At 42.0% G+C, this 21918-nt stretch overlaps 1 protein-coding gene across 2 annotated transcripts in view; it reads left to right on the forward strand.

The window, feature by feature from the left end:
• sfmbt2 (Scm like with four mbt domains 2) overlaps positions 1-21918 on the forward strand; it is a 236072-nt gene that overhangs the window by 87201 nt on the left and 126953 nt on the right. For both annotated transcript variants that reach the window (XM_073066530.1, XM_073066529.1), the window contains 3 exons: positions 5995-6083; positions 6401-6647; positions 17822-17919. In XM_073066530.1, the coding sequence (XP_072922631.1) occupies positions 5995-6083; positions 6401-6647; positions 17822-17919 (434 nt within the window). The remainder of the gene's footprint in view (positions 1-5994; positions 6084-6400; positions 6648-17821; positions 17920-21918) is intronic.

The following is a 21918-nucleotide window of genomic DNA, read 5'->3' on the forward strand; positions in this document are numbered from 1 at the left end:
CAGATCAGAGGCATTCAAATTCAAATTTGGAGGTCAAGAATGCTACAAGAGGTTGCAGGTATGATCTCTGGAAAGCCATCTCTCGAGCAAAGTGGTTTCCAGAGTAGACTGGAATCGGAGAGGGATGCTCAACAGCTGTGGCAGGGTTTGGCTGCCATAACCACCTACAAAGCTAAATCTACAACACAGAGGACACCAGAGCTTCGGTTCCAGATGAGTTTAATGTCTTCTATGCTTGCTTTGACCAACAGAATAGGGAGGGTCCATTGTGCATCCCTATGCCTCCCAATGATCCTTTGGTCTCAGTATCTGAAGTTGACGTGTGGGCTGCCCTCAAGAGTGAATCCAAGGAAAGCATCCAGTCCAGATGGAGTACCTGGCTTAGTACTGAAGGCCTGCGCTGACCAACTGGCAGGTGTGTTCATGGATATCTTCAACCTCTCACTCCGGCAATGTCTGGTACCCACCTGCTTCAAGCAGGCTTCAATCGTACCAGTGCTCAGGAAGAGCTTGGTAACCTGCCTCAATGACTATCGCCCAGTGGCACTTAGATCCACTGTGAAGAAGTGTTTGAGAGGCTGGTGCTGAAGCATATCACCTCCTGTCTGAATGTCAGTTCTCCTACCCAAGCAACAGGTCTTCAGCAGATGCTATCTTTCTGGCTCTTTACACAACCCTGGAATATCTGGACAGCGAAGATACATACTTCAGGATGCTCTTTATCGATTACAGCTCAACATTTAGCACCATCATCCCCTCAAAACTAATCAGTAAACTCCAAGACCTGGGCCTCAATACCCCTTGTGCAATTGGATCCTGGATTTTCTCACTTGTTGACCCCAGTCAGTTTGGATTGGCAGAAACATCTCCTCCACAATCTGCATCAGTAGCACCGCTGGGATATATACTTGGCCCCCTGCTCTACTCGCTTTACACCCATGACTATGTGGCTAAGTGCAGCTCCAACGTTTATATACAAGTTTGCTGATGACGTGACTGTTGTGGGCTGTACCAGAGTAGGTGATGAATCAGCATACAAGAGCGAGACTGAAAACTTGGCTGAGTGGTGTCATAACAACAACCTCTCCCTCAATGTCAGTACGACCAAGGAACTGATTGTAGATTTCAGGAGAGGGAAGCCAGAGGTCCATGTGTCAGTAATCGTCAGAGGACCAGAGATGGAAATGGTCAGTAACTTTAAATTCCTGGGTGTCACTATCTCAGGGGACCTGTCCTGGACCCATTGTATAAATATAATTTCAACAAAAGCACAACAGTGCCTCTACTTCCTCAGGAGTCTGTGGGGGCTCGGCATGTCATCGGAAACCTTGGCAAACTTCTACAGATGTGTATGGAAAGTGTACTGACTGTCTGCACTACGGCCTGGTGTCAGAACACCAATGCCTTTGGGTGGAAAATCCAACAAAAGTTGGTGGATTCGGCCAGTACATCACGGGTAAAACCCTCTCAACCATTGAGCACATCTATGTGATGTAGAAAAGCAGCATCCATCCTCAAAGATCTTCGCCCAGACCAGGCTCTTTTCTTCCTGCTGTCATCAGGTAGAAGGTACAGGCGCCTCAGGACTCGCACCACCAGGTTCAAGAACAGTTACAACCCCTCAACCATCAGGCTCTTGAACAAAAGGGGATAGCTACACTCATTTAAAGACTTTGTTATATTGACATTTCATGCTCATTATTTATTGCTATTTATTTATATCTGCATTTGCACAGTTTACAGTTAACAGTTCCTGACGTTTATAGTATACACTTACTGTTCTATGGATTTGCTGAGTTTGGCCCGCAGGGTTCTATGTGGTGACATATATGTACTCTGATAATAAATTTTACTTTGAACTTTGAACCTCTAGTTCCAGTTTCACCTAAGTTCAGTGGAAGTAGACTGCACTGAAGTACGTTCTTCAAAATTGTACGCAGTTTTGGTTATGGTTGGAGTTGTATGTTTTGCATGGATGCTGCAAATAACAATCAGTGTTTTAGGTTTGGTTGGGTAACACTCACACACACACACACACAGTGCTGGAGGAATTGAGCAAGTCAGGCACCATCTATGGAGGGGAACAAACAGTCGACTTTTCGAGCCAAGATCCTTCATCAGGTTCTGGAAAGGAAGGGGGGGGGGGGTTTGAAGTCAGAATAAGATGGGGTAGAGGGTGGAGTACAAACTGGTAGGTGACAGGTAGGAAAAGGGGGGAGAGTGGGGAAGGGGGAGTCAAGTAAGAAACTGGGAGGTGACGGGTAGAAAAGATGAACAGGTTGATTTTTTGCTCTTTTTTAAAATCGTTGGGTCTGAATACCCACTCTTAATAATTCAGAAACAGCTTTTTGCGCTCTGACATCAGATATCTGAACCATCCATGAACCCATAAACACTACCTCATTATTCGTTTTTTTATTAACACCATTTATTTGTTTTAGTAATTCATAGTAGTTGTATGTCTTTTCACTGTACTGCTGTAAACCAACAAATATCACGTCATCTAAGTGATAATGAATTAGATTCTGCTGGAATCAGATGTGCAACAATTGCATTGTGATTGCTTCTGGTGAGCTGGAGGATAGCTGCATTTGCCACTGAAGCCCAAGATTGTGAACTTGGCCAAAATCCACAATTTTATGTTGTTAAGGTGGTTTACACCCAGCAGCAAGCACTGAATCTGACCCTGAATGATTTTTTTTTGGGACCTGCCTCAGTTGGACACGGCTGTTGATGCTTGGCTGGGCAATAGTCACAGTAGGGTGCCAGATTTTAAGTGCATGCTCCTCACGCTAGCCAAGCAGTAACAATGTGCAGTTATGTGTGCCAAACGAGAGAGAGAGAGGTTGCAAGGGGGAAAAGGCTTAGAAATGTGCCAAGAGGGATTTTCTTTGTGCCAAGAGAAGACCCAAGCAGACTCTGGAAGAAGAGGCCTTGACGGGTATCTTCCAAGTTTGAGATTCATCGTGTCATAGAACAGCACAGCTCAGAAACAGGCCCTTTGTCGTATCTAGTCCATGTCAAGCTATGCTGCCTAGTCCCATCTACCTGGACCTGGTCCACAGCCCTCCATACTCCTCCCATCCTTGTGCCTAACCAAACCTCTCTTCAATGTTGAAATCAAATCTCTCCCACATGGAGAAGTTTCACCTGACAGGATATCTCAAGATGAGCTTCAGGATGCTGCAAGTACTGTTGTCTTGTACAGACTCACACAAGCCACACAAACTGAAGTCGCTAGTGACCTGCAAACTGAGAGAGATTGCAATCATCTTTCTTTTGAAATATTAAGTTAAATGTTAAAGTCCTTGTGTTCCAGTTGTCCACATTTCTTGTTTTTGTTTACACAATATTTTCAGTGTATTATAGTTTTCTATTAATTTACTAATTTATTTATGACCACTGAACCATCAAATGATTTTGTACAATATGTCGTCATCTTTCATCCAGGCTCTGGCAAGCACCCAACGTGATAGTTATGGGGTTTCTTTTTAATGACGTGATGTGTGGGGGGGGGGGGGGTCAACTTACTGTTTTAAGTTACTTTTGAAACAGTTTCTACAATTTTACTTTTCATGAAGGTTTCACAATGTTGCCAAAGCAAAACTAAAAGTACTTTGTTCTGTTTCCATGAATTTCAAAGTTCAAAAAAGTTCAAAGTAAAATTTATTATCAGAGTACATGCATGTCACCACATCCAACCCTGAGATTCTTTTTCTTGCAGAAATACTTAGCAAAGCTATAGAATAGTAACTGTAAACTGGGTCAGTGAAAGAGGAACAGCGTGGAAGACAACAAACTGCACAAATGCAAATAGAAATAAATAGCAATAAATAATGAGAGCATGAAATAACAAATAAGAGTGCTTAAAGTGAGATTGTTGGTCCTGGGGACATCTGAGTAGATGAGTGCATGGACATTGGAAACATACTAGACATAGAACACTACAGCACAAAAAAACAGGCCCATTGACCCACACCCAGACCATAGGCCTCTGTACTATTCCCATCTGTGTACCTATCCAAAATTGCTCTGAAATGTTGAAATCAAATCTGAATCCACCTCTTCCACCCGCAGCTCATTCCATACTCCTACCCACCTTCTGAATGATGTTCCCCCTCATTCCCCTTAAACATTTCACCTTTCACCCTTAACCTACGACCTGTAGTAGTAGTCTCACCCACCCGCAGTGGGAAAAGCCTGCTCGAATTTATCCTGTTTATACCCCTCATAAATTTCATATATCTCTATCAAATCTCCCCTCATTTTTCTACGCTCTCGGGAATAAAGTCCAACTTATTTAACCTCTCCCTATAACTCAGGTTCTCAGCTCTTAGCAACATCTTTATAGAATAGTAGAATACATTATTAGAATAAAGTTGTTAAAATGAAGTGATAAGGTATCATTACCATATCTTTTTGACTGCAATAAAACAGCTAGGTTCCAAATTTTTGTTACTGCTTTTCTTTCTTTTTCCCCCTCTCCATCGAATCATATCCAACATTTTTGAATAAGACTGATCTTAAGCATATATCTGCCTGATTTCCGTGCACTGTTTATTGGTTATACACCCTTAGTAAAGCACAATAACAATAATCATATTGTTACTGTGCTTTGAACTTTATACACCCTTTGAGTTAAGCACAGTAGCAATAATCATACTGAGGCACTATATATCTGTGCTTGGACAAGGGAAAGTTTTCTGATTAATTGAAACAGAGTCCATTTATGAACAATGTACTAAAATTAAGTTTTAAGATAATTTTTGAAAAATATACTGCAGGAAGCCTGAAGTTTTGGCATTCTACCTTGTGCTCTGCCAAGGTGATGTGATAATGTTTGGGATTAAATAAGTAATTTATTAGCATTTGGCAAAAATGCTGGAATTGTTTGCTACCTCAAAATTTATCTTGGAGGCTTCCACGTGAATATGTTTAATAGATACCTAGGGAGGGTTGTTATTATTATTTAATTATACGATGATTGTTTCATCATTGAGATGGGACATTTTGTTTGCTTTGTAATTACTGTACTTGGGTTTGCATGATCTGTCATATTAAAATGAATTATGCTGTTTTCTGATCAGTTAACACTAAAACCAACCAAATATGCTCTTTCCTACTGTTTAATATGCCCACACTTAATTATTGGAAGCTATATGCAAAAGGGAAGAACACTGTAGACCTTGAGCTAAAAACCTTTTTCATCACCAGTCAGTTTGTGTGTTGGAGAATGACGGTGGGAGAGTGTTTTTCCGTGAAGGATTGAATGGACTATTGACTCCTTTATCTAGACTGTGGGTTTCAATCATTGGGTCAGTGCCAGGAAAATGGACTGCCTTCTCTAGAGTTAAGAAGAGCGGGTAGTTATAATGTTGAAGTTATCAAAATTCTTACAGCGTGGAGGGGGAGGATATTATCCCAGTCTTAGGAGTCAAAAGCCAAAGGTCCAGATTCAAATAAGGATTTTCAGATGAAATGAAACCATAAAAAATAGGAGCAGGGTTAGGCCATTCAGCCCATCTTGTCTGAACCATCATGACTTATTATCTCCCTCAATCCCATTCTCCCTGTAACCTTTGACACCCTTTTACTAATCATGAGCCTCCATTTTAACTCTGCTCAATGACTTGGCCTCCATGCCAGTCTGAGGCAATGAATTCCATAGATTCGCTACCCTCTGGCTAAAGTAGCTCCACCTTGTGAGAAGGGGAGAAACTTCCTCGCTGGCATGGTGGTGGATCTTTGGAATTCTTCATCCTGGAGAGTTTTAGAGGCTCAGCTATTCTGCTCATTCAAAACAGAGTTTGATAGATTACTGGATACTAAGCGAAAGTCCCGTTTTCACATGCTTGGGTAAATCAGCCAAGATCTTGATAAATGACAAAGAAAGCTCCAAGGGCCACAAGGCCTAATTCTGCTCCTGGTTGTGTTCCTGTGTTCCCAAAGGGGGATGATTGTGTGGTTCACCGAAGTGCTTTTCCTGTTTTACAGCAATTTGTGAGAAGTATGGAGACTGGACAGAATTTCTTATTCGGGATTTGACTGGCGCAAGGACAGCTCCTGCCAATCTTCTGGAAGGGGTAAGCATCCACAAATGGTCAGAGATGAGCTCTAAGGAACGTGTGCACCTCTGAACTTGCCCTTTGAGTAGTTGTGATGTAGGGAACAACACCCGTTGTTCACATTCACTCACCCGTCCGCACATTCACACTCAGTGACCTCTAGAGTTTGCCTCCATTTTCAATGTTAGAAATGATTTGTATACAGCAAAACTGTACATTGTAAAGTAAGAGACGGCAATGCGTACAGAATATGCAGTTTTCTTGTATTTAGACAGTTTTAATAGGTACTGACTTCCAGTTTGTGCACTCTACAATTTTCCTCTTATTTGAAACAGCCGCTTAGAGGGAAGAACACTGTGGACCTCGTTACGCCTAAATCTCTAATTGAACTTCAGGATGCTAAAAACCCTTTCCAGTTCTGGGTAGTCCGTGTGGTAGAGAATGTCGGTGGGAGATTGTGCCTGCGTTATGAAGGACTGAACGATATTGAAGATCACGATCAGTGGTTATTTTATCTGGACTGCAGACTCCGCCCAGTGGGATGGTGCCAGGAAAATGGCTGCAAGCTTGAACCTCCAACAGGTATGTGATAGAAGTCTAGGAAATGATAAAGGAGCCACTGTACAAAAGGTGACCGTTTAATGGTCTGCTGTTGTGTAATATATCAGTATACCACAATATTAACCAGGTCATTGGCTGAGCATAAGGTTCCCTACATGGTCAGAATTTCTTTGGCTGTGGAACCTAATCTTGCATGAGGAATGGACTAAAGGTAAAATTAAAGGTGAGATTTATTTATCACATATACATCAAAACATAGAGCGAAATGCGTCATTTGTGTCAAAAACCCACACAGTCTGAGGATGTGCTCAGGGCAGCCTGCAAGTGTCGCCCTGCTTCTGCTGTCAACGTAGCATGCCCACAGCTTACTGATCCTGACCTGTGTGTTTTTGGAATGCAGACAGAAATCAGAGGAAACCCACACGGTCACGGGGAAAATGTACAAACTCCTTACAGACAGCGGCAGGAATTGAACCCCAGTCTCTCAGCTGATGCTGTACCAGCTGACCACTGTGATACCATGCCACTCCAGGAGACCTCCTTGACTCAACACCAATGACCTTTTTTTAAAAAAAAAAGTCATGAAATTTGATCATAAATAAAATCCTTTCAAAAGGGAAGAAAGAGAGGAACGGGAAGGACAAGCATTAGCAGAAAACTGCCTGTAGATCAGGGGCATTTTTGGCATTTTACGACCAAATCCTGTAGCAGGTAAAGGGTAGTGATGTGAAAGTGCTTGTTCCTTATCTTGGAGAAAGCAACCTGACAGAAAATCTAGCTGACTCTGGCAAAAGCCTCCTCCTTTTCAACACCTGCTGCTATGAGGCACCAGTTCAAAGTATTCCATGCAGCTGTGCTTTCGTAAAAATGGTTGAATATCCACTTAGAATAAAGATTTACCTCAGAACACATACAGAGAAGCCGAATGAACGATTTTTAATTGACCCTTTACACTTTATACTGAGCATTAACTTATGACATTCATATTTGTTCAAGGTAGAGGCTGAAATAAAAAGAAATAATTTCTGGAAATTGCTTGACCTGTACGAGAAGGTTGTAATCCATGTACATTATTTTTAGATTAGTTTGCTAAGCAATATTTCTTGCCTAGTAGGCAATTATAAAAATATAAAAACATTATAGAAAAAGGGCAGCACAATGGGGTAGCGGTTAGTGTAACACTGTTACAGCGCTAGCTACAAGATCAGGGTTTGATTCCTGCTGCTGTCTGTAAGGAGTTCGTGCGTTCTCCCCTTGACAACATGGGATTCCTCTGGTGGCTTTAGTTTGGTGCAATGCATTATTGCAGTATGTTTTGATGTACATGTGACAAGTAAAGCTAATCTTCAAAACATCTTTAAATGCAATTCATATTGTAGTCGCAGGGTATTTTACAACAGGATTAAACAATAAGACCAAAAGACAAAGGGACAGAATTAGGCCACTTGGCCCATTGAGTCTGCTCCACCATTCCATCATGGCTGATTTATTATCCCCTTCAACCCCATTCTCCTGCTTTCTCCCCTTAACCTTTGACACCCTTATCAAGAAACCATCAACCTCTACTTTAAGTATTATCCAGTGACCTGGCCTCCACAGCTGTCTAAGGCAATGAATCCCACAGATTCATCAGCCTATGGCTGAAAAATTCCTCCTCATGTGTTCAAAAGGGACGCCCCTCTATTATGCAGCTATGCCCTAAACAACAAAACTATTGGAAACATCCCCTTCGTGTCCCCTCTCTCTGGACCTTTCAAAATTTGATAGGTTTCAATAAGATTCCCCTCATTCTTCTAAACTCTAGTGAGTACAGGCCCAGAGCCATCAAATGCTCCTCATGTTAACCTTTTCATTCCCAGAATTATTCTCCAGACACACCTCTGGATCCTCTCCATTGCCAGCAGTCCTTTCTTAGATAAGGGGCCGGAAGCTACTCTCAGTACTCCTAATGCGGTCTGACCAATGCCTTAAAACGTCAGCATTACATCCTTTTATGTTCTAGTCCTCTTAAAATGAATGCTAACATTGCATTTGCTTCCCTTACCACTGACTGAACTCTGTACCGTGAAGAGCCACTGACACTACAAGGCTGCGTTTCATTGGAATATGGAAGTATTGGCATCCTTCCTGCTTTTTCCCCCCCTCTCCACCCAGCCTCTTCCCCCCACCCTTCCCCTCCTCCCACTATTTTTAACATTCTTTCACTCCCATTACTCTGTCTTCCTCTGCTCTTTTAAATTATCTGCTTCTCCGTTACTACAAACCCCATTTCCAGAAAAGTTGGGATATTTTCCAAAATACAATAAGAGCAAAAATCTGTGATATGTTAATTCACGTGAACCTTTATTTAACTGACAAAAGTACAAAGAAAAGATTTTCAATAGTTTTACTGACCAACTTAATTGTATTTTATAAATATACACAAATTTAGAATTTGATGGCTGCAACACACTCAACAAAAGTTGGGGCAGAGGCATGTTTACCATTGTGTTACATCACCTTTCCTTTTAATAACACTTTTTAATCGTTTTGGAACTGTGGATACTAATTGTAGTAGATTTGCAATTGGAAATTTTGTCCATTCTTGCTTGATATAAGACTTCAGCTGCTCAACAGTCCTTGGTCTCCGTTGTCTGATTCTCCTCTTCATGATGCGCCATGCATTTTCAATAAGAGATAGATCTGGACTGGCAGCAGGCCAGTCAAGCACACGCACTCTGTGTCTACAAAGCCATGCTGTTGTAGCCTGTGCAGAATGTGGTCTGGCATTGTCCTGAAATAAGCATGGACGTCCCGGGAAGAGACGATGCCTTGATGGCAACATATGTCTCTCTAAAATCCTAATATACGCCTCAGAGTCAATGGTACCTTCACATACACGCAACTCACCCATGCCACGGGCACTGATGCACCCCCATACCATCACAGATGCTGGCTTTTGCACCTTTCGCTGATAACAATCAGGATGGTCGTTTTCATCTTTGGCACAGAGAACTCGACGCCCGTTTTTTCCAAAAACTAGCTGAAATGTGGACTCATCTGACCACAGCACATGGTTCCACAGTCTTTCGGTCCATCTGAGATGAGCTCAGGCCCAGAGAACTCGCCGGCGTTTCTGCACAGAGTTGATGTATGGTTTCCTCCCTGCGTAATACAGTTTCAAGTTGCATTTCTGGATGCAGCGACGGACTGTGTTAAGTGACAATGGTTTTCCGAAGTACTCCTGAGCCCAGGTGGCTATAATTGTCACAGTAGCATGACGGTTTCTTAGGCAGTGCTGCCTGAGGGCTCGAAGATCATGTGCATTCAACAGTGGTTTCCGACCTTGCCCTTTACGCACTGAGATGTCTCTGAATTCTCTGAATCTTTTCACAATATTATGTACTGTAAGACATAAAGACCTAAATTCTCTGCAATCTTGCATTGGGAAATGTTCCTTTTGAACTGACTAACAATTCTCTCACGAATTTTGGCACAAAGGGGTGAGCCACGACCCATCCTTGCTTGCAAAGACTGAGCCTTTGATGGACACTACTTTTATACCCAGTCATGATACCTCACCTGCTACCAATTAGCCTGCTTAATGTGGAGTCTTCCAAACCGGTGTTACTTGAATATTCTGTGCACTTTTCAATCTTATTTTAACTCTGTCCCAACTTTTGTTGAGTGTGTTGCAGGCATCAAATTCTAAATTTGTGTATATTTACAAAATACAATTAAGTTGGTCAGTAAAACTATTGAAAATTTTTTCTTTGTACTTCTGTCAGTTAAATAAAGGTTCACGTGAATTAACATATCACAGATTTTTGTTTTTATTGCACTTGTACTTGCCTCATATGTCTGTTTTCCTCCAACCCCTCACTGTTTCATTATCTATTGCTCTAATGCCAAAAATATCCCTGATTTTCAATCAGTTTCTGTTTTGTTTTGTTCTTTTCTGTCCCTACCTTTCTTCCTGTTTGAAGGGATTTTATTTACTATCAAAATTTGTGACTTCTTAAACAGAATTGGCATTTTTAATGAAGGTCACTTATCCATTCTTCCTACCAGATTAGTAGATGTTATTTAAGTTATTAGGCAACAGCAAAAATACACACACAGTGGCCACTTTTAGGTGCATGTTGTGAAGGAAAATACCTAATCAGTCAATCATGTGGCAGCAACTCAGTGCATAAAAGCATGCAGGCATGGCCAAGAGGTTCAGTTGTTGTTCAGACCAAACATCAGAATGGGGAAGGTATGTGATCTAAGTTGCTTAGACAATGGACAGTGCCAGATGGGGTGGTTTGAGTATCTCAGAAACTGCTGATCTCCTGGGATTTTCACACACATCAGTCGCTAGAGTTCACAGAGGCCAGCGAGTGGCAGTTCTGTGGGTGAAAACGCCTTGTTAATGAGAGTGGAGAATGACCAGACTGGGTCAAGCTGACAGGAAGGCAATGATAACTCAAGTAACCATGCATTACAACAGTGGTGTGCAGAAGAGCATCTCTGAATGCACGACACATTGAATCTTGAAGTGAATGAGCTACAGCCATAGAAGATCGCAAATGTACAATCAGTGGCCGCTTTATTAGACACAGGAGCTACATAATAAAGTGGCCATTGAGTGTATATTCCAGTGAGTCATATAAAATTCTAGGGGATTCTATAAATACACCCTCATTCTATTCCAATTTCTACGCACCTACTTCACGATTCGCCATGTTGAACTGCTTTCAAAAAGCTCTTCACATATTACTTTTTATCAGTCCATACATTAATGAGCCCTCAGGTGCCATTTGCAAACCACCTCAATTATTATATAAAAATTCACAGCATAATAATCTAAATCTGTTCTGTCAATACACTTCTTCCTCTTAAGTGCATTAATGCATAAGGACTTCATTGCAGAATCTAGATGAAATACAATCTTTAGCAGTTAACTTTTACCCTGTTGAGATCCTATTGAGATTTGCAAATGTGTTCTATAAAAATATTAATAAATACATAATTGCTAACATCTATTTTATATTTGAAAAGCAATGTACTCTGTGAAATTGCATATCACTTTTGATGATGGGCATGTCTTATAGGCTTGTCACAGCTGAATTTTTGCATATTGGCATTTTTGTAAAGTGTTGGCTATATTATGCGTCACTAACTAGAAGCTCTTACAGCAACACAAGAGACCATCCAGTCCATTTAGTAAATGACGGTTCTTTGGAGAACAATCTTCAATCTAATTTTCAAATTAAATATCGAAGTGTGTACATGTCACCATATACTACCCCACTATTCATTTTCTTGTGAGAAATACAATAGAATCAGTTAAAAAAAAAACTACACACAAGCAAAGTCAGACAAAGAACCACTGTGGAAAAGAAGATACTGCAAATACAAGAAAAACAAAAAATTGTAATGAATAAGAAATGCTGAGAACATGGGTTGTAGAGGCCTTGTAATTGGGTTTGTAGGTTCTGGAATCGGTTCAGAGATGTGGTGAGTGAAGCTATCCATGCTGGTGCAAGAGCCTGGTGGTTGAAGGGGAATAACTTTTCCTGAACCTGGTGATGTGGGACCTAAAGCTCCTGTACCTCCTCCTCGATGGTAGAAGCAAGATGAGAGCATAACCTGGATAATGGAGGTCCTTGATGATGGATGTTCCTTTGTTGTGGCAGCACACTTTGTAGATGTCCCCAGTGGTGGGGAGGGCCTTTCCTGTGGTGGACTGGGCTGCATACACTACATTTTGGAGGATTTTCCATTCAAGGGCATTAGTGTTTCCATACCAGTCAATATACTGTCCACCAAGCATCCATAGTTTTAGATGTCATATCAATAATAACTACTTTGTTGATCCTGAGTGGGAAATTCTTTCATTACAGCAGCAACACTTAAAAACACACAGCAGTGTGCAGACTTAACTAATAATAAAGTACAGAATAATAATGTACGTCTCTGTCCGCTGGGATGGTCTTGAAATGCACGTGTAGCCAGGCCTCAGTTGAGCGCAAGAACACTGCGCTCCCGGTATTCCCTCTGGGTTTTGCTCAGTGCACCAAGTTCATCCATCTCATTTCCCAAGGCCTCAAGTTTCCCAGGATGATTGCGGGGATAGAAGGTTTTTCCTTTTCGCCTTGACCTTTACCACGGCCATGCAGCCTTGGCATTGCCGCACAAGCTCCCACGGGATCGCGGGCCATACTCCGGAAGTAGCATCAGTGTGCGAATCTTCAGAACCTCCCAAGAAATAGAGGTGCCGCCATACTTTCTTCGTAATTGCACTTTTGTGCTGGGCCCAGGACAGGTCCTCTGAAGTGATAACACAGAGGAATTTAAAGTTGCTGACCCTCTCCGTCTCTGATCCTCCAATGAGGACTGGCTCATAGACCTCTGGTTTTCTCTTCCTGAAGTCAATAATCGGCACCTTGGTCTTGCTGACATTGAGAGAGAAGTTGTTATTGTGGCACCACTCAGCCAGATCTTCAGTCTGCCTCCTAAATGTTGATTCATCACCACCTTTGATTTAGCCGATGACAGCAGCATCGTTAACAAACTTCAAAATACCATTGGAGCTGTGCTCAGCCACACAGTTGTGAGTCTAAAGCTAGTAGAGCTGAAGGCTAAGCACACAGCCTTCTGATGCACCTGTGCCGATGGAGATTGTGGAGGAGGTATTGTTGCCAATCCAAAGTGAGGAAATCGAAGATTCAATTGCACAAGGAGGTTTCAAGGTCAAGGTCATGAAGGTTATTGATTAGGTTTGAAGGGCTGATAGTACTGGATGCCAAACTGAAGTCGATAAAGAGCATCCTGATGTATGCATCTTTGCTGTACAGATATTCCAGGGTTGAGTGAGGAGCTAATGAGATGGCATTTACTGTGAACCCGTGCGCCAGTAGGCAAATTGGAGTGAATCCGTGCCATTTCTCAGGCAGGAGTTGGTATGTTTCAATACCAAGTCAAGTCACTTTCATTGTCATTTCAACCATAACTGCAGGTACAGTACACAGTAAAAACGAGACAACGTTTTTCAGGACTATGGTGTTATATGACAGTACAAAAACTAGACTAAACTACGTAAAAAAAAAACACAGAAAAAAACTACACTAGACTACAGACCTACACTGGACTGCATAAAGAGCACAAAGCAGTGCAGGCATTATAATAAATAATAAACAAGACAATAGGGCAGTAAGGTGTCAGTCCGGGCTCTGGATATTTGAGGAGTCTGATAGCTTGGGGGAAGAAACTGTTACATAGTCTGGTCGTGAGAGCCGGAATGCTTTGGTGCCTTTTCCCAGATGGCAGGAGGGAGAAGAGTTTGTATGAGGGGTGCGTGGGGTCCATCATAATGCTGTTTGCTTTGCGGATGCAGCATGTGGTGTAAATGTCCGTAACGGCGGGAAGAGAGACCCCGATGATCTTCTCAGCTGACCTCACTATCCGCTGCAGGGTCTTGCAATCTGAGATGGTGCAATTTCTGAACCAGGCAATGATGCAGCTGCTCAGGATGCCCTCAATACAACCCCTGTAGAATGTGATGAGGATGGGGGGGGGGGGGAGGGTGGGAGATGGACTTTCCTCAGCCTTTGCAGAAAGTAGAGACGCTGCTGGGCTTTCTTTGCTATGGAGCTGGTGTTGAGGGACCAGATGGGATTCTCCACCAGGTGAACACCAAGAAATTTCATGCTCTTAACGATCTGTACTGAGGAGCCGTCGATGTTCAGCGGGGAGTGGTCGCTCTGTGCCCTCCTGAAGTCAACAACCATCTCAAACCAGCTCTCAAAGCACTTCATCATTGTGGATGTAAGTGCTACTGAATAATAGTCATTGAGGCAGATCACCACGTTCTTGGGCACTGGTATAATTGAAGCCTGCTTGAAGCAGGTGGCTATAGACTCCAGAGGCAAGAGGTTAAAGATCTCAGTGAACACTCCAGCCATTGATCAGCACAGCTCTTTAGAATTTTGCCAGGTACCCCGTCTGGGCTGGATGCTTTTTTTTTTGGGTTCACCCTCCTGAAGGATGCTGGCATGTTGGCCTCGGAGACTGAGATCATAGGATCATTGGGGGATCTGGGAGTTTGTGATGGTTCACATTTTGACAGTCAAAGGCATTGAGCTCATCTGGAAGCGAAGCCCTGTTCTCGCCTATGTTGTTTGACTTTATATATGTAAATGTAACAGAAGAAAATCATTTTAAAATATCAATCAGTATTTAAATTAAAAATAAAAAATAGATTCAAAGTATCCTGAGATGAGGCTTGCTTGTTAATACAATGAGTTATATTTGTATTGCATTATTTATTTGTATAATCTTTAAGCTATTTTGAAAGTACAATACTCATAACAATATTCTTTTTGCCTTAGGGAAAATTGCTGTATTAGTACAGGGGTTTCTAAAAGTAAAAGTAAAGCAGTTGACTGGTTTACAATATAGCTGGTACTAAAGTTGAAGGTGAATAAATTTTGTCCCCAAAAATGCTCCCAAATTTAATTCCTCCTTAATCTGCAGGATTTATACCTTCAAGCTTAGATCAAAAATGTCTGGGAAATATGTTTAAAGTGATTTGAGTTTTAAAACTACATTTATTTTATGTCAGTCCTTTGCCATTGATTTCACAGTGGGCTAGATTGTGGAATACTAAATTTTACTTGGTTAGCAGAAGGATGATGCAAGTAAAGTAACTACAAGGGCTTCTGATTTTTTTTCCCTTGGTGTCTTGACATATCTTTGAATTTGAATTTTGAACATATAACTTTGAAATCATTCTAAATGTAAGCCCTGTCCTAGTTTATTGTGCTCTGATCACTCCATTTTTTTGTTTGCAAACTGATTGAACACAGGGATCATAAAGATCTTAGAGATCATACTGTGTCCACTTTATTAGGTACAGGAGTAATCAGAATCGGCATCAAATTTGATGTCACCGGCACGTGTTGTGAAATTTCTTAACAGCAGCAGTACAATGTAATACATGATAATATAGAAAAAAACTAAGTATATAAGTAAATCAATTACAATAAGTATATAGATGTATATTAAATAGATTAAAAATAGTACAAATACAGAAATAATAAGTGAGGTAGCATTCATTTTTGAAAGGGACAAATCAAATCTTGTCAAACTCCTAATGAAATATAGCCGCTGTCTTGCCTTCTTTATAACTGTGTTGATATATTGGAACCAGGTTAGATCTTCAGAGATCTTGACTCCCAGGAACTTGAATTGCTCACTCTCTCCACTTCTGATCCCTCTATAAGGACAGGTGTGTGTTCCCACGTCCTACTCTTTCTGAAGTCCACAATCAGTCCTTTGGTCTTAATGAAATTGAGTGCAAGTTTGTTATTGTGGCACCACTCAGCTAGCTGGTACATCTCACTCCTATACGCGCTCTTGTCTCCATTTCAGATTCTACCATCAATGGTTGTATCATCAGCAGGTTTATAGATGGCATTTGAACTGTGCCTGGCCACTCAGTCATGGGTATAGAGAGAGTAGAGCAGTGGCTAAGCGCACACCCCTGAGATGTAGCAGTGTTGATCGTCAACAAGGAGGAGATATGGAGATATTATCACCAATCCATGCAGATCGTGGTCTTCTGGTTAGGAATTCGAGGATCCAGTTGCAGGGGGAGGTACAGAGGCCCAGGTTCAGTAGCTTATCGATCAGGATTGTGACAATGGTGGTGGTAAATACTGAGCTGCAGTGTGGTCACTGGGGTGGAACACGATGTGTAGCTCATTTGCTGCTGTGGCCCATCCACTTCGAGGCTTGATCTGTTGTGCATTCAGAGATGCTTTTCTGCACATCTCTGTTATAATGCATGGTTATTTGAGTTACTGTTATATTCCTGCCGCGCTGAACTAGTCTGGCCATTCTCCCCCGACCTCTCATAAACAAGGCACTTTCACCCACAGAACTGCCACTCACTGGATGTTTGTTTTTCGCACCATTTTCTGTAAATTCTAGAGGTGGTTGTGAGTGAAAACCAGAGAAGATCAGCAGTTTCGGAGCTAGAATCTACCCTGTCTAGCACCAACAATTTTTCCACAGTTAGAGTCACTTAGATCACATTTCTTCCTCATTCTGATGTTTGGTCTGAACAGCAACTGAACCTTTTCACCATGTCTGCATGCATTGAGTTGCTGCCACGTGATTGGCTGATTTGATATTTGCATTAATGTACAGGTGTACCTCATGAAGTGGACACAGTATAAATCAAAGAACTTAATAAATTTCATAATTCAAACTCTTGCTTAATGCTGCATTGTATAAAACAGATATTCTTTCATATGTCCCTAATATGTGGATTGATTCTCTTTGCTCCCACTGTACAAGGTAGTGATTAGTATCTTTCATTAAAGTTTCAAGCTCAATAATCTCAACTCGAGGTTGCTGTTGATCACATTTGGGCTTGATGCCTTATAAAGCCTCATGAGGGATGGTTGGACTGCACATGGAGTACTATGAGTCATTTTGGGCCCCTTATCTAAGAAAGGACATACTGGCATTGGAGAGAGTCTAGAGAAGGTTCATGACAATTATCCGGGAAAAAAAAAGGTTAATATATGAGGAGCATTTGATGCTCCTGGGCTTGTACTCGTTGGAGTTTAGAAGAATGGGTGGGGGATCTCATTGAAACCTACTGAATATTGAAAGGCCTAGTTAGAGTGAATGCGGAGATGATGTTTCCTATAGTGGGGAGTCCAGGTTCAGAGGGCACAGCCTCAACAGAGGGACTTTGGAACAGAGATGAGGAGGAATTTCTTTAGCCAGAGGGTGGTGAATCTGTGGAATTCATAACCACAGACAGTTGTGGAGGCCAAGTCATTGGGTATATTTAAAGCAGAGGTTGATGGGTTCTCGATTAGTAAGGGTGACAAAGGGCATGAGGAAGAGGCAGGAGAATGGGGTTGCAAGGGATAATAAATCAGCCATGTGTGATAGAGCGGACTTGATGGGCCATATGGCCTAATTCTGTTCCTATGTATTATTGTTTTATGGTCTTATTTTAGTAGAATTGCTAGACTTTATTCCTGCAAAATACCGCTTTCTAAGATAGAAAAGCAACAATAGTTTAAAAAGTGTGTTGGGAAGAACAGTACAAAAGGATGGATTTCTCAATTATGGATATTGTATTTTCAATTGCCTGAAAACACTGTAGATAACAGTGGATAGTGAAGAAGATGCTCTTTGCTCTCTCGCAGAAATCCAGTCTCTCAAAAGTGACTCGGAATGGAAAGATGCCCTTGAAAAGGCCTTGTCTGAAGCTGAAAAGTTTTCATTACCACTGGAAGTGTTTAAGGTAATTGTTTTTAACTTATAGCAATAAAGATACAATACCCTGCAACTTCCTCTCAAATACCAATCAGCTTCTGTGTGATTCTTTTTGTTGTTAACCCATGCTGAGGGGTAGTTTAATATAGCCAATTCACTCAATATCACATAATTGAGGTATGCGAAGGAACTGCAAGAAGCACATCCATAATGAGAATTTGTAAAGTGCGCAGGTACTGCCCAAGATCTCCTAAATACAATTTCAAGGTCTGGTCATTTAGTTTTGAAAATTAATCCTATTGGGGAAGAAATGTCCAAATTCTTACAAAATGAATCTTACAAAAGATGTCTGGTTTGGAGGTAGATGCAGAAAAACAGACCGTATAACATGCACAATTGAAGGGTTTCGGCCCAAATCGTTGATGTTTATTCATTTCCTTTCATGCTGCCTGACCTGCTGAGTTCCTCCGGCATTTGTTCCGGATTCCAGCATCTACAGAATCTTTTGTGCTTATGTGTGGCGTATAACATTTTTGCCAAAAATTGGAAGGTAATTTCAAATACGATGCAAGCTGAATAATTTCTTTCATTTGCACCTTACGACAGACAACCAGTGCATTACCTGCATATTTTGCAAAAGTCACTGCTAAAATTGGCTAATATTAAAACAGGCTTGTCCAACTGCATTCAAGACGGTGTTGTTTTGAATTCGGTACATTATTAAGACACCACAAGAACTATGTGGCCCACAGCATTCCCCAGTCCATTTCATTGCCTGATAGCCAACTTAAACACATGAAGAAGTAGATAGATAGATAGATAGATACTTTATTCATCCCCATGGGGAAATTCAACTTTTTTCCAATGTCCCATACACTTGTTGTAGCAAAACTAATTACATACAATACTTAACTCAGTAAAAAATATGATATGCATCTAAATCACTATCTCAAAAAGCATTAATAATAGCTTTTAAAAAGTTCTTAAGTCCTGGCGGTAGAATTGTAAAGCCTAATGGCATTGGGGAGTATTGACCTCTTCATCCTGTCTGAGGAGCATTGCATCGATAGTAACCTGTCGCTGAAACTGCTTCTCTGTCTCTGGATGGTGCTATGTAGAGGATGTTCAGAGTTATCCATAATTGACCGTAGCCTACTCAGCGCCCTTCGCTCAGCTACCGATGTTAAACTCTCCAGTACTTTGCCCACGACAGAACCCGCCTTCCTTACCAGCTTATTAAGATGTGAGGCGTCCCTCTTCTTAATGCTTCCTCCCCAACACGCCACCACAAAGAAGAGGGCGCTCTCCACAACTGACCTATAGAACATCTTCAGCACCTCACTACAGACATTGAATGACGCCAACCTTCTTAGGAAGTACAGTCGACTCTGTGCCTTCCTGCACAAGGCATCTGTGTTGGCAGTCCAGTCTAGCTTCTCGTCTAATTGTACTCCCAGATACTTGTAGGTCTTAACCTGCTCCACACATTCTCCATTAATGATCACTGGCTCCATATGAGGCCTAGATCTCCTAAAGTCCACCACCATCTCCTTGGTCTTGGTGATATTGAGACACAGGTAGTTTGAGTTGCACCATATCACAAAGTCCTGTATCAGTTTCCTATACTCCTCCTCCTGTCCATTCCTGACACACCCCACTATGGCCGTGTCATCAGCGAACTTCTGCACATGGCAGGACTCCGAGTTATATTGGAAGTCTGATGTGTACAGGGTGAACAGGACCGGAGAGAGTACGGTTCCCTGCGGCGCTCCTGTGCTGCTGACCACCGTGTCAGACCTACAGTCTCCCAACCGCACATACTGAGGTCTATCTGTCAAGTAGTCCACTATCCAATCCAGCATGTGAGAGTCTACTCCCATCTCCGTTAGTTTGTGCCTTAAGATCTTGGGCTGGATGGTGTTAAAGGCACTAGAGAAGTCAAGGAATGTAATCCTCACAGCACAACTGACCCCATCTAGGTGAGAGAGTGATTTGTGCAGCAAATACGTGATAGCATCCTCCACTCCCACCTTCTCCTTATTCGCAAACTGAAGAGGATCCTGGGCGTGCCTGGTTTGTGGCCTCAGATTCTGTATTATCAGCCGCTCCATGGTCTTCATCACGTGCGACGTCAGGGCAACAGGTCTGAAGTCATTCAACTCCTTTGGTTGTGGTTTCTTCGGTACCGGGACAATACAGGATGTTTTCCACTGTCAAAGAAATCACCATTGACCTGTTCTGTCATGGAAATTCCCTGAAAGCCACCGTGACCCTCCAGGCTGTTCAATAATCTGCTAATCAAGGATGCGATGCCAAGGCTTAATAAGGCACATGGGGTATTGTGAGCAGTTTTGGGCCCCTCAGAAAAGTTGTGCTGGCATTGGCAATGGTCCAGAGGAGGTTCATGAGAAATTTTTTCTGGAAATGAAAGGGTTAATGTTTGAGGGGCTTTTCATGGTTCTAGGCCTGCACTTGCCAGAGTTTAGAAGATCTTTTGTGGGGGCGGGGGTGATCTTGTTGAAACCTATCAGATAGTGAAAGCTCTAGTTAGAGTGGCTGTGGAGAGGATCTTTCCTATAGTGGAGGAACCTAGGATAAGGAGGCACCGCCTCAGAATAGAAAGACACCTGAAAGACCAGAGATGAGGAGGAATTTATTTAGCCAGAGGTTGGAGAATCTGTGGAATTCATAGGCATCGGCATCTGTGAAGGCCAAGTCATTGGGTATATTTAAAGTGGAGTTTGACAGTTCTTGGTTAGTCAAGGAGTCAAAGGTTATGGGGAGAAGGCAGGAGAATGGTGTTGAGTGGGATAATAAATAAGCCATGATAGAATGGTGGAGCAGACTCGATGGGCTGAATGGCCTAATTTTACTCCTGTGCCTTATGGTGTAGGCCTGTTGTCTAGCACTTGATGTTAGCACTTGTCTAGCATCCTGCTCCTTGGCAGTACAAATGCTTGTTAGCTGCTTCTTAATGTCATGCACAGCCACTTAAGCAGTGCAGTCCAAAGCCCAACTGCCTTCTGGGTGAAAAAAAGTCTTCCGTGAATCACATTTAATTCTCTTCTCCCTGACCTTGAAATCTGTACCTTCTAGTATTAAATATCTCTGCTTTGGTTCCTGTTAGTCACCTTATATACAGACACTCCTGTGCCTAGTTTTTATTGTTGTGTTGGTGATTTCTATAGTATTGTTTCTTTTAGTGCTGCATCAGATCTGGAGTAACAATTGCTTTGTTCCCCTTTATGCTTGTGTACTGGAGATGACATTAAGCAATAATGAATCTGGAATCTTGGGAGCACGGTTAATCCTGTCGGCAAATGGGGCCAGTTCAGGAAGGCACCTTGGTTGGCCTGGTTGAGTTGTGCCTGAAGGTCTGTTTCTGCGCTGTATGACTCTAGTCACCTTATTAATTATTTTTTACACCTCCAGGCAGAGCCCCAGTCAGTTTCTTCCACTCAAAGGAAAGCAAACCCAGCCTATCCAGTCTCTCCTTATAATTGAAATGTTCCACCGCATGCAGCATCCTGATGAATCTGCTCGACATCCAGTGCAGTCACGTCCTTCCCATAACTTCTTGTCTAGAGCTGCACATACAGATTACTTGAACTGTGGCCTAACTGATAGTTTTGAGTTGTTTCACCATTTTTTTTTTTGCTTTTATTTTCTGCATCCAGGCTAATGAATGCAGTTATTCCTACTGTCGTAATGTATTCTTGGGATGTACATCAAGGTTTCTCAGTCCTTCATGTCATTCCTATGAGCATGAACTCTATCCATTCATTTATCATATTACTAATACTCTGATTTGTCTTTGTTTTGTACTTTTGCACATCGTATTCCGTCGTGTTCTGGCTTACCTGCTCAGCTTGTCCATATCCATTGATGCCTCTCTACACTCTTCCATACTCCTTGCCCCATTTTGTGAACGTGAAAATTTGACATTTTGCCTCCTCAGCCAAATTAGACCATTAACCATAGGAGAAGAATTAGGCTGTTCTGCCTATTGAGACTGTTCCGCCATTCA

The sequence above is a fragment of the Hemitrygon akajei genome, chromosome 14 (genome assembly GCF_048418815.1).
Source record: "Hemitrygon akajei chromosome 14, sHemAka1.3, whole genome shotgun sequence".
NCBI classification, from domain to species: domain Eukaryota; kingdom Metazoa; phylum Chordata; class Chondrichthyes; order Myliobatiformes; family Dasyatidae; genus Hemitrygon; species Hemitrygon akajei.